The sequence below is a fragment of the Podarcis gaigeae genome (assembly GCF_964106915.1).
Source record: "Podarcis gaigeae genome assembly, chromosome: 14".
In the NCBI taxonomy this organism is placed as follows: Eukaryota; Metazoa; Chordata; class Lepidosauria; order Squamata; family Lacertidae; genus Podarcis; species Podarcis gaigeae.
This window is the reverse complement of record NC_139690.1, coordinates 34,636,501-34,653,846: the sequence shown is the minus strand read 5'-3', so window position 1 is coordinate 34,653,846 and position 17,346 is coordinate 34,636,501. Positions and strand designations below refer to the sequence as shown.

Below are 17,346 nucleotides of genomic sequence, written 5' to 3'. Positions count from 1 at the left end.
CCCATCATTCAGTTTATGTTTTTTAAAAAAAATATTTTTATTGATCAGTTTCCACATAACAAATTATCAAACCATATAATCACATACATTACTTTTCCCTCCCCCCTCCCCCCACCAAGGGCTTCCCTCAGCTCCTCTCCCTGATTTCTCTTCGCATATTTTCTCTGCATATTATAAAATGGTTATCAACCATTAAATTTGTACGGTATATGTTTATTCAAAACCTGCCAAGGAGTCCAGTTCATTCTGTTGTCTCTTTAAATAGTCTGTAAAAAGTTCCCATTCTTCCTTGAAGTCGCAGTTGTCCTCGTGTCGCAATTTGTAAGTCAATTTGGCCAGTTCTGCATAAGTCATCAATTTCTCTTGCCACTGTTCTTTCGTCGGGATTTCCTCATTCTTCCATCCTTGTGCTATCAAGACTCTTGCCGATGCTGTAGCATACATAAATAAATTCTTTGCTTTCCTTGGCAGGTCTTGTCCTACAATCCCTAACAAAAATGCTTCTGGTTTTTGTTTTTTTACAAATGTCATTTTAAACATTTTTTTCAATTCATTGTATATCATTTCCCAAATTTTTTAAACATTCAGCTTAATTGGATGCCTCTGAATTCTAATATTATCTATCCACTTTCTACCTGAAATCCTTGAGAGCTGCTGCCAGTCAATGTTGACAATACTGAGGTAGGTGGGCCAATAGCCCAACTTGGTAGGAGGCAACTTTCTTTGTTGACATACAGTATCAATGTTTAGTAAGCCCTTCCAGGCCCCTCACCAGGCCAACAATTCCCAGCATTCCCCTGTCTTTTAAACTAGTGTACAGGGTGGGTGTGCCTTCAGAGGATGGGGTAGCAGTTGCTTCTTAGTAAGGAAATGTTATGTTGTGTCATATTTTCCTGATAGGCATTAAAGTGATTGGAGGCATTAAAGAATTTACTGGAGAGGAATATGGGGTTTACGTTAAGAGAATCCTACCAGGAGGTGTTGCTCATGCTGATGGTAAGTGCCATTTATTGCTTCTGTATCTGACCTAAAGGCCTTGTGATGCTGACCCTGTGAAGAGATTCCCATTTGTTGAATACGCTGGCAGCATTAAGATAAATTCAACAGTGTAAATAAGTTTTGATGGATGTAACCATGGAATACTGAATGGTTTAGTTTATGTAAAATATGTTATGCGAAATGAACCGCGGAAAGAGAAGAAGGGGTGTAAATTGATATTTTAAGGTTATTTAAATGAATACTCTAAATTGCAAAACAGAAAAGTTAATAAATGAGAGAGAGATTCCCATCTGACAGAGAGCCACTGCCAGTCAGTGCAGACAGTATGGAGCTAGATGGACCAAATGATCCAGCTCAGGATAAGGCAGCTGCTGCTGTTCCTATTGTCCCCATGCAATTATGGATAGGGAGTATGTTCTTTTTCCATATGTGTGACACTTCTCTTGCCTGTTTGCTTGATTTAGGCCGCCTGCAACCAGGGGACCAGATCTTAGAAGTTAACGGAGACAGTTTGCTTGGCGTTACAAGCGAAAGGTATAGCATTCTGGATCAGGGCTCTGAATTTGTTTCAGTATGCTGGACTTGATGGGCCTCTGGCCTGATCCACCAGGCTCTTCTTATGTTCTTAACATCTGGAGACCCAAGTCTGAAGATGCTTCGCAGGCTGAAAAGGCCTCTTGGTGAGTGTCAGTCACCTGCCGCATATCACTCTCTTTCCTCTTCCTTGCAGAGCGGTGGATATCCTCAGGACGGCTTCTGCCACCAGCCACATGCGCCTTCTTATTGCCCGAGATGACGATGCCCGGTAAGGACTGACTTTTTCTCTCACCTGGGGCAGGGAGGAATGCATGATGGACAGCAGAGACGGACTAGAGCAGGGACGTCCAACAGGTAGATCGTGACCTACCAGTAGATCACTGAGCATTTGTGGTAGATCACTGGTAGATCACTGGCTCCCTGCAAATAAGCTCAACAAGCTTGGCTCCCCTGAAAAAAGCTCAACCATTTTGCGCTGCACCCCCCCCCCCAATGTGGCTTTCCCCCTCCCTAAAAACAACTCAACAACTTTGACCTGAACCCCCAAAAAGGGGGTAGATCACTGGCAGTTTTTAACTCCGTGAGTAGATTGCAGTCTCTTGGGAGTTGGCCACCCCTGGACTAGAGCATGGGTAGACAAACTAAGGCCCGGGGGCCATATCCATCCCAATCACCTCTTAAATCCGGCCCATGGACGATCCGGGAATCAGCGTGTTTTTACATGAGTAGAATGTGTCCTTTTATTTAAAATGCATCTCTGAGTTATTTGTGGGGCCTGCCTGGTGTTTTTACATGAGTAAAATGTGTGCTTTTATTTAAAATGCACCTCTGGGTTATTTGTGGGGTATTGGGTTGCGCACCGCGCCGAATCCAGAAGTACCGGAACGGGTTACTTCCGGGTTTCGGCGCTCGCACATGTGCAGAAGCACTATATCATGCTCTGAGCAAGTGCAGAAGCACCAAATCGCAACCTGCGCGTGCGCAGACGTGGTGCTGCGGGTTGCGAGCGTGCCTCCCGCACGGATCACATTCGCAACCCGAGCGTCCACTGTATATAATCTGGCCCCCCACAAGGTCTGAGGGACAGTGGACTGGCCCCCTGCTGAAAATGTTTGTTGACCCCTGGACTAGAGTCTGGTGTCGCAGTTCCTCTGAAACTTCACCAGAGTGCTGGAGCCTCTCACTACAATCAGCTAGCCACAGAAGGGGAAGAAACAGCACTTTGGGTGAGGGGAGAATAAAAGGAGCAGTTTCTAGGTGGGAGAGAGTTAGACAGGGCTGGATTTAAAATGAGAGATAGGGTTTGATTTTGCGAAGGGGCAAAGGTTCAAGGTTAAGAGATAGGGTTTGATTGGAGTTTGGAGTTTGGAGTGTGATAAGAAGAACTGGTTCTGAGTGACGTTAAACATACACACTGAGGAGACTACCCATAGCAAGACGACAGAGCCTTGCAGCTTGGATAGGGTCAAGGGTCTGGGAAAGGTATACAGATAGGAGTTTCCTGGGAGGGCTGACTCTGAGCCAGGAGAGGTAGATCTTGTGGGAATTCAGGCTACCTGGGTCTCCGTATAGCCAGAAGGGGAGAGTTCTTCTAGGTACTGAAGACTCCCAACCCAGTAACAAGGGGTGAGGTGATCCCTGGGGTCTGTTATACCATTTAGAAGACCTCAGGTGTGGGGTTGTGAAAAGAGTGGGTGCCTGAGGAGAAGTGCGCCTCACTCATGAATCAAAATATTAAGCTGTGAAGGAAACTGTACTGTGTTGAAATTATTTAATTGTAATATCTAAGTGACAGAAACTGAGTTGAACAGTTTACCATCTATTCTAGAAACCTGAACATCTACCACCTGAAGTGTAACAAGTGGTTTTTACAAAAAAATTTCTTCCAGTAGCACCTTAAAGACCAACTAAGTCAGTTCTTGGTATGAGCTTTCGTGTGCATGCACACTTCTTCAGATCTGAAGAAGTACCTGAAGAATCTGAAGAATCTGAAGAAGTATCTGAAGAAGTATCTGAAGATCTGAAGAAGTATCTGTGTATCTGAAGAAGTGTGCATGCACACGAAAGCTCATACCAAGAACTGACTTAGTTGGTCTTTAAGGTGCTACTGGAAGAAATTTTTTTGTTTTGACTATGGCAGACCAACACGGCTACCTATCTGTAACTGGAACTGGTTTTTAGTAACTGGAGTTTAAGAAGAGCTGTGCCTATAGTGTTGTGTTTAATCCTGAGGCATCTTAAGTTAGTTAAAGTAAACAAGTTAACTTCTACCTGAAAGAACGCAGTTCCTGACCCACTTTGTTTCATAAACCTCTTTTGTTTAATTAAACTTCTCTTGTTTGTTCAATCAACTCCTGCCTGAGACTCACACAAGTCCCTGCCACTAGATAATCTGGGGTATATTGTAGAAATCTGTGTAACTGGTGTATCGTGAGATGGGTGCAGTATATTTAATTGAGGTGGGCGCAGATCCGCCACATTATTAATGGATGGTATTAAGTGGTGGGTCCACTACAGAATGCTAGTGCAATTATGCGTATATTTACTCTGAAGTGTGCCTATTCGTGGGGCTTACTCCCATGTAAGGGTGCTCTGGATTGCAGCTTCACTGTGCAGGTTTGGCATTTTGCTGCCAGGACAAAGGACAATGTTCCTCCTTCGCACATTCCATATACAGAAGCCAGCTGGGCTGGCATTGACTCTTCCTTCAAAACTGGCAATGGACTAGCATCCTCTACTACACCTGAGGCAATGCTGGCTGGTGCCCATTGGGACTGGGGGGGGTGGAAGGCAAAGAACCCAACAGTAAGTGGAGTAAGTGGAGTAAGTGTCAATGACAGGCAGAGCTAATTTCCCCCCACCTCCTGCTTCCTCTTCTCTGCTGAGTTCCACACTGAGGTTAGCAGAAGGAAGGCAGCGCCACCTCATGGGCATGTTGCAATAAGAAGAAAGGCAGATGGGGGCTGGCTAAGGTTGGCAGGGCAGTGTTCTATTTGCCTGAATGGACTGACCTGAGGGTAGCAGGCTAGCTGAGTGCAGGGCAGGCCATATTCTTGTGCCCTGCCCAGCATATTCCACCTGAGGCAGCTACCACACTCTACCTAATGGTGAAGCCAGCCTTATAAAGTTTGTGCATTTCAGCTTAGAGTTTACTGCTTTTACATAAGCAGACCCTCCAAGTGTCCCTCTTTTTCCAGGGACAGTCCCAGATTTACAGCAGCTGTCCTGGTTTCTGATTTGATCCCAGAATGTCCTGCTTTTCCTTAGGACGTCCTGATTTTCATCTGATAAATGTTGGAGGGCATGAAGTTATCTGAGTCCCAAGCCATCTGAAGGCAGCCTTGTATAGGGAAAGTTTTTTTTTAAAAAAAAGGCGCGTCTCCACCCCCATCGTTCTGCCCGGACACTAAGGTCCCGTGCTGAGGGCCTTCTGGTGGTTCCCTCATTGTGAGAAGCAAAGCTACAGGAAACCAGGCAGAGGGCCTTCTCGGTAGTGGCACCCGTCCTGTGGAATGCCCTCCCACCAGATGACAAAGAGAAAAACAACTACCAGACTTTTAGAAGACATCTGAAGGCAGCCCTGTTTAGGGAAGCTTTTAATGTTTAATAGGTTATTGTATTTTAATATTCTGTTAGAAGCCGCCTAGAGTGGCTGGGGAAACCCAGCCAGATGGGTGGAGTATAAATTGTAAAATTATTATTACGGGATAAGATGTCCCTATTTTCACTGGAGAAATGTTGGAGGGCATATAAGTGCTCTCAGAGGAGGAGCTGGCTCTCATCTTATCTGTTGGCTGCACAGGACCTCCCCCCAACCATGGCATATAGAGAGCCCCCCACTTCAGAAGCGGTGTCCCCCTGAATTAGGGTCCTGCCTGAGGATAAATAAGAGGAGAGGGCTCTTGCCTGAATGACCCTCTTGTCAGCTTCTGAGAAGCACTTGGCTGCTGTAGGGAAATAGATAGACTTGGGACAAAGAGCGGTGACGGTGGTGGTAATGACCACTTATTTATTATTCTAAACCACCGTCTCAGGGCGATTTACATATATGACAATTAAAAGTTAAAAACAGCAAATATATTTAAAACCCAAGCAAATGGACACTTGTGGCAAAGACCCCTTTATCCAGCTGGGAAATCCAGTCGAAGCAAAAATGTTTTCAGCCGTTTCTAGAGAGTAAAGATCATGGGCTCCTGTCATACGTTGCCTGGAGTTGATGGGACCAGTGGCCATGATCTTCGTTTTTTTGATGTTGAGCTTCAGACCATATTTTGCGCTCTCCTCTTTCACCCTCATTAAAAGTTTCTTTAATTCCTCCTCACTTTCTGCCATCAAGGTTGTGTCATCTGCATATCTGAGGTTGTTGATATTTCTTCCGGCAATCTTAATTCCGGCTTGGGATTCATCCAGCCCAGCCTTTCGCATGATGAATTCTGCATATAAGTTGAATAAGCAGGGAGACAATATACAGCCTTGTCGTACTCCTTTCCCAATTTTGAACCAATCAGTCGTTCCATATCCAGTTCTAACTGTAGCTTCTTGTCCCACGTAGAGATTTCTCAGGAGACAGATGAGGTGATCAGGCACTCCCAATTCTTTAAGAACTTGCCATAGTTTGCTGTGGTCGACACAGTCAAAGGCTTTTGCATAGTCAATGAAGCAGAAGTAGATGTCTTTCTAAGCCTTAATGGGGCAGAATACATTGACAAAAAAGACTGGTCCTCCTTTCCACCAACTGGGAAAAAGCTGGCCAAGTGATCTGATTGGATCTGATTGGCTGTTGATTATTATTAATTGTTTGCTTGCTTTTTATGAAGCATCTCAAACCAATATGGCACAATGGTTTGAGCATTTTAGCAGTCTCCTTTTCTTCAGAATCTCATTTTCAGATTGAAGGAGACCCCAAAAGCCCATTCAGTCTAACCTCCCAAACTCATTCTAGTAGGCTTGTGAGTCCTCTGATGAAATCTTCTGTACTCTTGCGACAACTGCTATTTCCTTGTTCCACGCTGCCCAGTCGTATCTTCCTAAAGTCACATCTTTTAAACTGCAGCATATGTCTGCTAATATAAAAAGGCTTTCCTGCTCCTCAATGGCCAGGAAATTAAATCATATACAACATACCGAGCCCAAGGAAAAGTGGTCAAACTTTGAGCAACATTTACAGCCATCCTTTGCTATCAGTTATGCACTAAATCTGCAAAAGATCATCCCGAGGGGGAGTTGGCCTGTAAGCTTTTTGGAGGGGCAAAGATTTGTAGAGATTTCACTTACATAATCATCTCACAAAATGTTTAATACACCAATACATATTTCCAAGATTAAGAAGAAGGGGAGAGGAAGCGAGAGCGAGAGCGTGGTTTTATGCTGGCCTTTTTAGCATTTTTATTTTATTTATCCCTTATTATCTTTCAGCCATGCCCTTGAGCTTGAATCATCCTTGTCTCCACCTTAGGGTCAGAGGTGTATTTCTGACGCAGATCACGTGACCTGGGTTGGTGAGGTGCCCAGATTGCCCCCTCCCTGTCCCACCCGCTCTGTTCTTTTGAGGTCAGATGTTTGAGCATCATGAATTACTCAGCCTGTCAGTGGTCAGCCTGGCCAATCTTTGCCCAGCCCGTACTTTCTATAGGTCTCCACGGCATGATCATGTGATTTCTAATTGTGATTTCTCATTGCATCAAGACTGATTTGTCCCTGGTCTTGATAGTGTTTAGGGATGGGGAAGAAATCTGATTCAGGTCACATTTTTGAAGGTTGAACCAACTTAATTTCCACTTTCCTAAACAATGCACAAAACAAAAAAGAGCCTTTCATTGAAATCCATGCTGCTCCGAATTTGGCATCACAGTTCTGCCACCGAGTAATGTATAGGTAAATGCATATATCAGGGGAGAGTGTCCCCCTGCCCTCCAAAGCCTGGCAAATGCAAACCTTTCTGAAAATAACAGAAAAATACATTGAGTTAGCAGAAGACTTGCGTTGCAAAAATGTGTGTGTGAGGCAAACTTGTAGAGGAAAATGTGCATAGTACGATCAATTTGCACTGAAATGAGAATGAATTTCATGACACGAGGGCTTAAAATTAAATAAATTTCCAAACTGAAGTGGAAATGTGGAGAACTGAATTTAGGGTGCAAAATACTGAAGTTACTTATTTAACATTATTGCCTTTACAATATGTCAGCCAGATATAAGATTCTATGTGATGAGGGGGTTTTTTGGGGGGGGGGAAGTGCCACAGAAGACCTAACTTTAGAAAGAAAGAATAATTATGAAAAGTTCACCTTTGTTTCAGATAGGTGTAGTTTTGAAACATCACGACAATCCATGTGTGATACACACTCACACACTATACTTTGGGGTAGACAGTTGTACTAATTAGCATTCTTCTTGTTATCCAGGAGAGAATTTGCAGAACTGCTGGAAAAATTTGGATCTCATAGCAACACAGGTTCAGCACGCAGCTCACCGGTTCTCCATGGTGGGGGTCAGTATTTATTATCTTGAGTGAACTGAACTAGCAGTGGAACTAGGAAAAAAAGAGGACAAAAACCCAAAACAGTACATACTTAGGGGTGTAAGATATTGTCATTTTCTATTCCACCCTCTCTTAGTCATTGTTTCTCTTCCACTGCAGGTCAGCTTCTGCCTGAAACTATTTTAATCATCTCACTAACCACTAGGAGCTCAGAACCTCTACAAGTTCTGACTCTGTGTCTGAATTGCTGCTGGACTGAGTGGTCATCCCCCCCCCCCCTTTCAAATGAAGTTTTATTGAAAACCAATAAAAATGATTTTTTTAAAATGAAGTTTTATTAAATTTTGCACACTGTCCATCTTATCACAGCCCTTGTTGCTGCAGTCAAATGGCTCAACAGCTTTTTATGCTTCAAGCAATTCAGACACAGAGTCAGAAATTGTAGAGGCAACAGCTTAGGAGCTGGCTCAAACTCAGGGCTCTAAAATGATGGCTGGAGATCTGGAGACAGCAGCATCTGGGGCTGTCAGACAGAAGCATCCAGGAGGAACTCCTGGACCACCAGAGCCTATAGGGCTAGAGTCCCCACCCTCATGGGCACCCGAGGAACCAGATGCCTCCCACTGCATGCCACTGCTCCCCTGGTGCAGGGAGCGCACTTGGAGGGTGGCTGTGGGATGGGGGAGGAAGCAGGAGTGCCCAACCTCAGGCCCTTCCTCTATTCTTAGTGTGACTTCAAGCTTGTTGATGTTCAGGGAAGTCTCTCATTCACCTCCAAACAGTGTCCTTGGCTTTGTTCTTCAGGCAGGTATTTGGAGAGTACGTCCTCGGGGTCTTCGTCTCGTTCCCAGAGCCCTTTGTTGCTGAGCCCGGCAAATTCCCACGGACCACTCATTGGGAATGCAGGACACTCGCCACACCCACCATCGCAGTATGTATTTTATTACTCCTGAGAGGTGTCAATGGTTGGCTGCAATCCTGTTGGATCGCCTGTATGTGCTCGTGTGCCCCACCACGTGTGGAGCATCCTGGCGGATGAGAGCGTGAATGCGCACACATCCTCCTTGTGCAAGCTGTGCAGCCGTTTGTGTGGCAGACGCACCTCCCGTAAGAATGGATGGGCCACATTCATTCAAAAGAATAACCAGCATGTTAGGAGAAAGGACTTTCACTTAGCCTTTTCCCTGAGGGGTTAACTTTCCACACGCACAGAGTTGTGTCTTTGTTTCACACTGCAGAGCTTTGAAACACATTGACTTGCTCTGCAGTGTGGCAAGGCAAAGCCTAGCCAGGGTGTAAGACCAGGGGAAGTTCTGGCAGGAGACAAGGCAAGGTGGGATGAAGTTCCAGCAGAACACAAGATGGATACCGGGGGGAACAGGGTTCAGGCTGGATACCCAGCTCAGGTGGTGCAGTGGGGAACACAGAGCTCTGAAGTTCCTCCAGCAAGGAACCAGCGGCAAGTGAGCCCTATTATAGCAGGAGCACCAGAAGTGGCCTCGTTGTTGGTACCACACACCCATTTTCAGTAATCTACTGTGATGGAGTGGGTGAGCCTCAGGTCTTCCCGGGTCTTCTACAGTCCTCCAAGTCGGACAATGGTAGTGTCACCTTCTTGAGCCAAGAAGGGGCAATGACCCTGTGGGTTCATCTGATAGCTGTGCTTCTAGGGTAGCCCTATGCTGCCTTCCCCCTTCAGGTTCACAGTCCTCACCTCTCTTTGTCTCCTGGTCCCTGACAATTGTACTCTTTACACTAGCCACCTTAAATGGAAAACAGTCCAGGAAAGGCTATCTTAGCTCTTATTTTCCTGAGGTTTGGATGGGCCTATCATAGAACAATAGTGAGGGTAGTTTGAGATAGGGATATGTGGAAGATCCTATCTTGTGGACATAGCAGGGATTATCTTTGATGGAGCTTTTGGGTTCTTTATGCACCATGAGACTATGGGATTCCAAAGGCCATTAGGTGAATTTGCAGACTGAATGTGATTTGCCTCCTGCTGATAGCTATGATGGCTAGCCATAGAACCTCCATGTTCAATGGTAGTCTACTGCTGAATACCAGACGCTGTGGAGAAACACTGTGGATGGGCTATTGCCATCATATTCTGCTTGTGTGCCTCTAAGAGGTGTAAATCGGAAGGGTAATAGCACCATGACAGAACATCAGTTTTGCATGTAGAAGGACCTGGGTTCCATGGTGTCTCCATGTAGGGTTGGGCAATATAATATCTGAAACCTGGGAGAGCCACAGTAGACACTTCTGAGCTTAGATGGACCGGTGGTATGACTCTTTGTAAGGCCTCTCCCTACATTTCTCATGGCTGGTTGCTGTTGGATACAAATTCCTTGCCTGATTCAGCTGGGTTCTTCTTAACATCTTCCACAAACCTGCTACCTTCTTCCCTTGCAGTTGCGCCATCGAATCTGGGATCCAGAGCATCTCTATAGCAAAATCCTCTGGGCTGGGTGTGACCATCGGAGGAGGGGCCAACCGGCCGGATGGACCCATGGTTTACATTCAAGAGGTGCAACCAGAAGGCGATTGTTACAGGGTGAGCCGAGCATTTGAACAGCCTAGGCTGGCACTCTCCATCCAGCCCTTGAGACTCTTCTGAGTCCACAGCCCCTCAGCAAGGAGTGTGCAAGTGTGTGTGTGTAGAAACTAGCCAACCACACAAAGGAAAACTCACATCCATTGCTCCACCCACTTTTTCCTCTGACCCCACTCACCACTGAGTGAGTGTTAAGCAGATTGAACAGCAATAGCTAACTCCTGTCATCAGGGACTTGACCAAGTACCCTCCCAGAAGATAGTTCTGGTCCCTCACCAATTTGGGGGGTGGTGGTAAAAGGGGGGGAAGACACAGTGCTGTGATGAGCAGAGCAGTTTAAACCTCTTCACCCTGGTAGAGATACAAATCTCCACCTCCCAGATCATCAGATTGATCATGTGATGAGTGAAGTAGGCAACAATAGCCTCTCTTCTCAGCTGAGCCATCTCTACATGTGTGTAATGCGTGTGCTGCATGTGCAAATGTGTGGGTCGGTGTGGCCACATCCACCACCGACATGCAGCCACCAGATAGTTGGTCAAGGGTGAGTGTGACCCTCAGGCCAATAAAGGTTAACTACTCCTAGCGAAGGATGACTGAGGAAATAATGTGGTCCTGATTCACCTCACTCCTCCATGTTCCATGAAGCTTGATATCACAGAGATATTCTTCTCTGGCGCTCTTACAGGATGGCCGTCTCCGGGTAGGCGACCAGCTCATCGCTGTCAATAAAGACTCTCTGGTGGGGGCCACATATGAAGAGGCCAAAAGGATTCTTGCAAAAACAAAATTCAGGTAAAGGAGACTTTCTGAAAGCCCTTTGGATGCCAATGACGTGGTGCTGGAAGAACTGCAGAATTGAGATAGCCAAAGCTGCCTTAATTCCCACTTCCAGATCAAAATGTCGATCTCAGTACCCCTTTTAAAAAGTGCACTGCATTTAAAAATGTGTCTACAACGAGGTTGGCTCCAGGCAACTGAAGCATGTTCCCCTTGCAAGCTTATGCTTGTCCAACCTCGTTTTTGACAATATTCCAAGGAACAGAAATTCCACAGCCCTTCAGACTGCAATGTCCACACACATGTTCACACAGCCACATGGGGATAACCACAGGGAAGAGGGTTTTTTGTTTTTTGTTTGGCTATGTTTGGCTACAACTGGCCACCATTTTGAATCAAGATGGCAGACGGAACCTTTCAAAACTGTACCGATATTTTGGCATCTCAGAATTCCCGGGTATGAGGCTGTTTAATTCTAAATTGGTTTCTCATTTGTTTTTAAGACATGAGGGAAACACTGAAGTGGCCTTTATTTCCGGAAGAGGACGGTTCCATCCCGGACTCTCAGCTCACAACAGCACCCATTCCTTGCCAACGAAAGCTGTGGGGAACGGCCTGGGCACTTGCAGGTTGAAAGTCCACGTGAGGTCCCCTGAGGTAAGGTGGTGAGACTCAATGAACTCACGAAGATCTCATCCAAATGTTCTCCATTTCCAACAGGATTTGATCTTGGTCCATGATCTCGATCATGAATTACTTGTTTGGGGAAAGAGGTAGCATATAGCAGCTTGGGCCCACTTGCCCTCTCCTTGTTCAGGGTGAGGGTGCTGTCTAGAGCTTTCCATATGATGTCTCTTCTAGTTAAAAATAGCCAGCTTGTTGTTTTTGCAGTGGGATCTTTCTGAGCTGTCTGGAGCACACTCCTGTTGACAGAAGGGTCCTAGACAGGGCAGGGAATTTCTGGTTGTATTGCTAGCAAGCTTTCCTCTCCCCAACCCCACTCTTTGGATAGCAGGGATTTTACTATGAAAAGCACCAAGTCTACGCCACAAAATATTCCCTCCCTCCCCATAAATTTAGGAGCTGTGATTCCGAGTGAGGAAAAGAGAAGAGTTTTGAAACAAAATTTTCCAATAGTCCTTTGAGGCTGCAGTTCCCAGGATGCTATGGACAAATGTTGTGACAAACTGGTCTGTGGTTGTAGTCAGAAGCGGCTGTTTTGAAGCAGAGCTGTTTTGCTGGCTCTCTGGAAAGTGGGCTGCTGTTGCTTACCAGGAAGAGCAAGGCAGTGGCAAAGGTGACATGGTGCCAGCACAGTGATGCAGCCAATCCAATGCTCCTACCTGTGAGCTTGCAGCATGCGACCTCACCCCTCCTCCACCTTTCTCCTAGTAAGCAGCAGTGATACCCCTGATGGCATGCTATCATAGCCCCACCTCATCTGGTGAGCCACTTCTAGTGTCGTGTATTCAGGGTCCACAACCAAAGTCAACATGACATTTTCTTCTGCTTGCCCTTATGATCGCAAACACATTTGCTCTTCTGCTTGTTTCTCTTAGGTCATTCCACTAAAATATTGCAAGTGCAAATGCTCACATGATGTTTGAGAGTGGCAAAGGCTGCTTGAAAGATCCTTCTTTTCTCTGCAAACAGACTCAACTTGTTTTTGGTCTTTTAGCAAGCTCTGGTGTGTGTGGTGGCGGTGGTGGGGAAATATTCCACATCTTCAGTGTGGTTTACCATTGTGGCAGTGCCTATTGGCTAATGTCCATGCCATCACCCATATACTTCCTTCCTTCCCAACCCACAGCACGCATTTGGTGAGGGGAAAGAAATATATCATGCAAGCAAACTTGGACAGCCCACCCGAAGAATGACAGGGTGGGCAAAACCTTAGGCCCAAACCTTAGTCAGTGTGCACATTTGCAGACTGAAGGAACTGTTGTGGGCACCATTCAGAGAGAGAATGCTTCTTTCCGCTAGCATTTCAGGGGGGTCAGGTGGCTCTGTGGACCTCAGAGTTGACCTCAGGGTTGTCCTCTGTGTGTACTTTTGTGCCCTTGGGCACCGTGTTTGCAATCCCCACTGTAGGTAGATTCACTTGCCTATTCAGTTTGCTGGACTGTATGGAATGTATCCGACTCAGAGTAGAGCCATGGAAATTAATGAGCCTGTTAGTCGTGTTCAGTAATTTTAATAAATCTACTCTGAATAGGACTAGCATTGAATACAGCCCTGTTTCCACACCAAGAGTTGTGAAGCTGAATAACCTTTATGGCTGCTCAAATGGCTTCACTTTATTGTGGCTCAAAGGGAGCCTTTCAGGCTCTCAGCTTTTCCCCAGTCCAACATGTCTTCTGTTGCATTTCTTCTTTTCCAGAGCAGACACGACAGTCCCTTCCCTGTGCCTTCTCCATCTCCAGACATCTGTCCACCAGAGCTCACCGTTTCCGGTAGGGGGACTTCCTCAACGGCATGTTGAACCGGTGGAATAAATCAGCCCATCACTCCTTCCAGTGTGCTAAAATAAGCCACTGAAGTCCTTCCTGGACTGTACCACTGCAGACCTCAGGGGGACAGGGGGCAGGCTGCACATTGTAGATTGTTTTCCTGTACTGTTCTTACCTGGAAATCTAGCTTGTAAGGAGAAGGCTAGGCAACAGGCCAAACTAGATGTGATCAGGGAAACACAGAATTTCTTTCTAAGGTGCTGGTGGATTTTCTAGAGGACTTTTTAATTTTTTTAAAAAATTGCAAACTGCAGTGAAAATGTGGAGAACTGAAGTTGGGGGGGACGGGGACAAGAAACTAAGATAAACTAAACTTTACTAATATGTCCATCCCTACCTCCTGAAGGTGGCCCTTCCCAGGTTCCCTCTGAACAGTGTTAAGTGGCTGGATCTGGCTGCCCATTTTGTTTCCCAACCTGACCCTTTCTTCATGTGAGTGCAGCCCACAACAGAGAAAGGCACCGCTAGTTCAAAGAAAGGTTGAGTTGTATTGGTTGAGTTATATGCAGAGTGATCTCTGCCACAGTCAGGGCAGGACTCCACCTCAGTCTAGCCACAGACAGAAGTGGGCTATCTGAGAGAGAGAGAGAGAGTGAGAGAGAGAGAGAGAGAGAGAGAGAGAGAGAGAGAGAGAGAGAGAGAATGGATGCCGGCTGGCCTTTAGGTGCACCTGGGAAATCTGTGTTCTGATCTAATGAGCAAAACCCCCGGTTAATCCCGATTAGCAAGGAGGCAGAGGGAGAGTTGCTCTGTCCTTGAACCCGCCTGGGCTGAATAGTGGGTGACAAATCCTGCAAACCCTGTCAGTTCCCTCAGGCCACATACAAAGCCCTTCTGTGCTTGGCAGGGACTGGCGGAGCTCAGGATTTAGCTGGATTATGCTTGTGAGGGTGGCTCCTCTGCCGCTTCTTCCAACCTTCCTGTGAAACACCCTCCTCCTCACCTGAGAGGTGCAGCGGGGTGGCCATCAGGAGCTGCCTTCAGGGTGACCTTCCGCCAGGCAGCTCCACAATGGGAGATAATCAGTCACACACAAGTGCCCAACAGCAGGGCTGGCTGGTGTTCATAGCCCCCTGGCAGGGCCCATTGCTCTCTGCTTAACCTCTAGATTGCAAGCAGAAACTCTTCCATTAACTTTGTAGTGCTGTTGGGTTTAGGTTTGACTTGGAATGCAAAGAAGAACTGCAGTAACAATACAACCATTACCAATGCCACTTCCATCCCAGCCCAAATCTTCCTGGATCCTGTCTTTCATCCTTCTCTCTGCCTGCCTCCCCTCCCCACACCCCCCAGCATGTGGAAGCAAGTGAGGTTTTTATTCTGCCCCACAGGAAAGGGGGGGGAGAGAAAGCAGAGTGCAAACAGACTTTTATTTTTTTGGCACCCAATGCAAGGAGCAGGCATCCTTGCATTGCTAGTGTAGATGAACGGTGATTTCTTGTCTTACAGCTCCTGTTTCCTCTTCAAACCAGCGAGCGGCTCCAGCCACCAAGCCAAAAGTGGCCCTGGATCCTCACATTCGCCTCAAGGACGGCAAACTTGAACTGGTGAGTCTGACGAGAAAGCCCCACTCAAAACAGAGGCCACATTCACACCATACCCTATGACGCAGATTTGGACAGTCATGGCTCCCCCATCAAATTACTGGAGCTGTGGTCTGCTAAGGGTACTGACCGTTCTTGGGGAATCCCCTCCCAGAGCTACAGTTCCCAGAGTTGTTTAATAATCAACCCCTCTCCTTGTGGAATTCTGCATTGCAAAATTCGCTGCTTCTTTCCCTGAAATCAGATGCTGCAATATTTAAGTCTCGATGTGAATGAGGAGAAGAAGAGGCAGTTGCGGCAAAGTTTGACAACTGACTCGCAGGGGACAGTAGCCTATGGAGGTGAGTTTCAGTAGCGTGGACTTGATATAGTATTTATTTTATTTTTCTTCCACTCCCATGAAGAAATGGGGGGGAGGCAGGTGGCACTGAAAGCACCTAGATGGAATTAGCTGGAGCAGTAGAAAGCATTGCTGGCCCAAACTGTAGCCAGAAAAAGTAGGCAAGGGACATACTATCTGAGAAAAGCTTTGCTCAGCAGCTAGCAAAAAGTAGAGAGGTGCCGCCCTCTGTAGTTCAGTTTTGTAAATGGCTCTTTCAAGGTTCATGCAATTCTGGAAGTTTCCCTCGTTAATATAGCACCTCCTGGATCAGGGAGTCACTCCCTCCCCCAAGGAAACACATTATAAAAAAAGGACAAGATCACAGCAGGCGGCATGTATGGCTTAAAACCACTATTTTTGGTGATTTTAAAAGCTCAACAATTTTGGGACCTCCTAAAAAAAAGTTCAATAACTTTGTGGGTGTAAGGAATTTTACTTTATGTAATATGGCAACCCTAATTGAGTGGGCATGCTCAGCCAGCGAGGGAAGCCTGGGAAGCCCTGAGTGAGCTCCCCTGTAGGGCAAGTGGGAAGAGCGAATGAGTGGGCAGGCAGGTGGCCCAGGCAGGCCTTTCTGCACTCCTGCTGTTGTGATCACAGCCACTGGCAGGGGGAAGAGGAATGAAAGGGGGGAAAGTCACCAAACCAACACCGTCCAACAAAACAAGGTGATGGTGTATGAGCTGTGAGCAAACATGTCCAATAACCAGGATCTGAGACTGAAATATACTCGGAGTCGAGTGTGAATTTCATGCTCTTTATTCAGCTCATAGTAGCAATGAATGAAACTTTTCCCCAAAACATCTAGATATATATACATTATTTACACAATGGGCCCCACATGATTGGCTAATTCCAGGCTGCTCCTGTAGGCCAATCAGGTTGCGGATTCACCTCCTCCAGAAGCCTGATTGGCTGCTCCTGCAGGCCAATCAGGTTGCTGATTCACTTCCTCCAGAAACCTGATTGGCTGCTCCTGCAGGCTAATCAGGTCATTGATTCACTTCCACTTGGAGCTGGATTGGGTGGCTCCTGCGGACCAATCAGACTACTGCATTCTGGATCCTATTGTTCTAGGATTCAGCTCAGGACATAACAGAGACCATAGTTTGAGGCTTTGCTCCTGTCTCATGGTTTGGGGACATGGCTCCTATGGTTTGGGACATTTCTCTACTCTCAGATGCCACTGTTTGGGACAGCATCAGGGAAGGTGATGAAGGAAAGGAGCTGTCAGCTCATGGTTGGCCCTTATGCCTGCTATAGAACTCATCCCTTAGAGTCTAAACTTCAGCTTTTGAAAACCATGGTTTAGATTTGTTTCTGAAATAACCTACTGTGGGTACCAGAGTTACTGCTGCACCAAGAGATCTCATTGGTGTCTCGCCGCTGTGCACCTCTTCTAACCCTTTCCTTTTCCATCGCAGACTTCCTCCAAGCCCTGAGGGATCTGCTGCCAGAGGAGCTCGAGGAAGCCGGCCTCAATTCCAACTCAGTGCTCTTCACTCAGCATGAAGTGGCCACCCTACTGGACACATCAGCTTTCCATTCTCTGGTCA

General features: G+C 46.5%; 1 protein-coding gene across 2 annotated transcripts in view; it reads left to right on the top strand.

Moving 5' to 3' along the window:
* The window catches only part of LOC310830977 (syntaxin-binding protein 4-like), a 60,365-nt gene that overhangs the window by 31,197 nt on the left and 11,822 nt on the right, over positions 1 to 17,346 (top strand). For both annotated transcript variants that reach the window (XM_083710844.1, XM_083710845.1), the window contains exons 3-14: positions 901 to 996; positions 1,464 to 1,533; positions 1,730 to 1,804; positions 7,941 to 8,026; positions 8,822 to 8,948; positions 10,433 to 10,574; positions 11,263 to 11,369; positions 11,858 to 12,011; positions 13,735 to 13,807; positions 15,314 to 15,411; positions 15,653 to 15,749; positions 17,215 to 17,342. In XM_083710844.1, the coding sequence (XP_083566970.1) occupies positions 901 to 996; positions 1,464 to 1,533; positions 1,730 to 1,804; positions 7,941 to 8,026; positions 8,822 to 8,948; positions 10,433 to 10,574; positions 11,263 to 11,369; positions 11,858 to 12,011; positions 13,735 to 13,807; positions 15,314 to 15,411; positions 15,653 to 15,749; positions 17,215 to 17,342 (1,253 nt within the window). The remainder of the gene's footprint in view (positions 1 to 900; positions 997 to 1,463; positions 1,534 to 1,729; positions 1,805 to 7,940; positions 8,027 to 8,821; positions 8,949 to 10,432; positions 10,575 to 11,262; positions 11,370 to 11,857; positions 12,012 to 13,734; positions 13,808 to 15,313; positions 15,412 to 15,652; positions 15,750 to 17,214; positions 17,343 to 17,346) is intronic.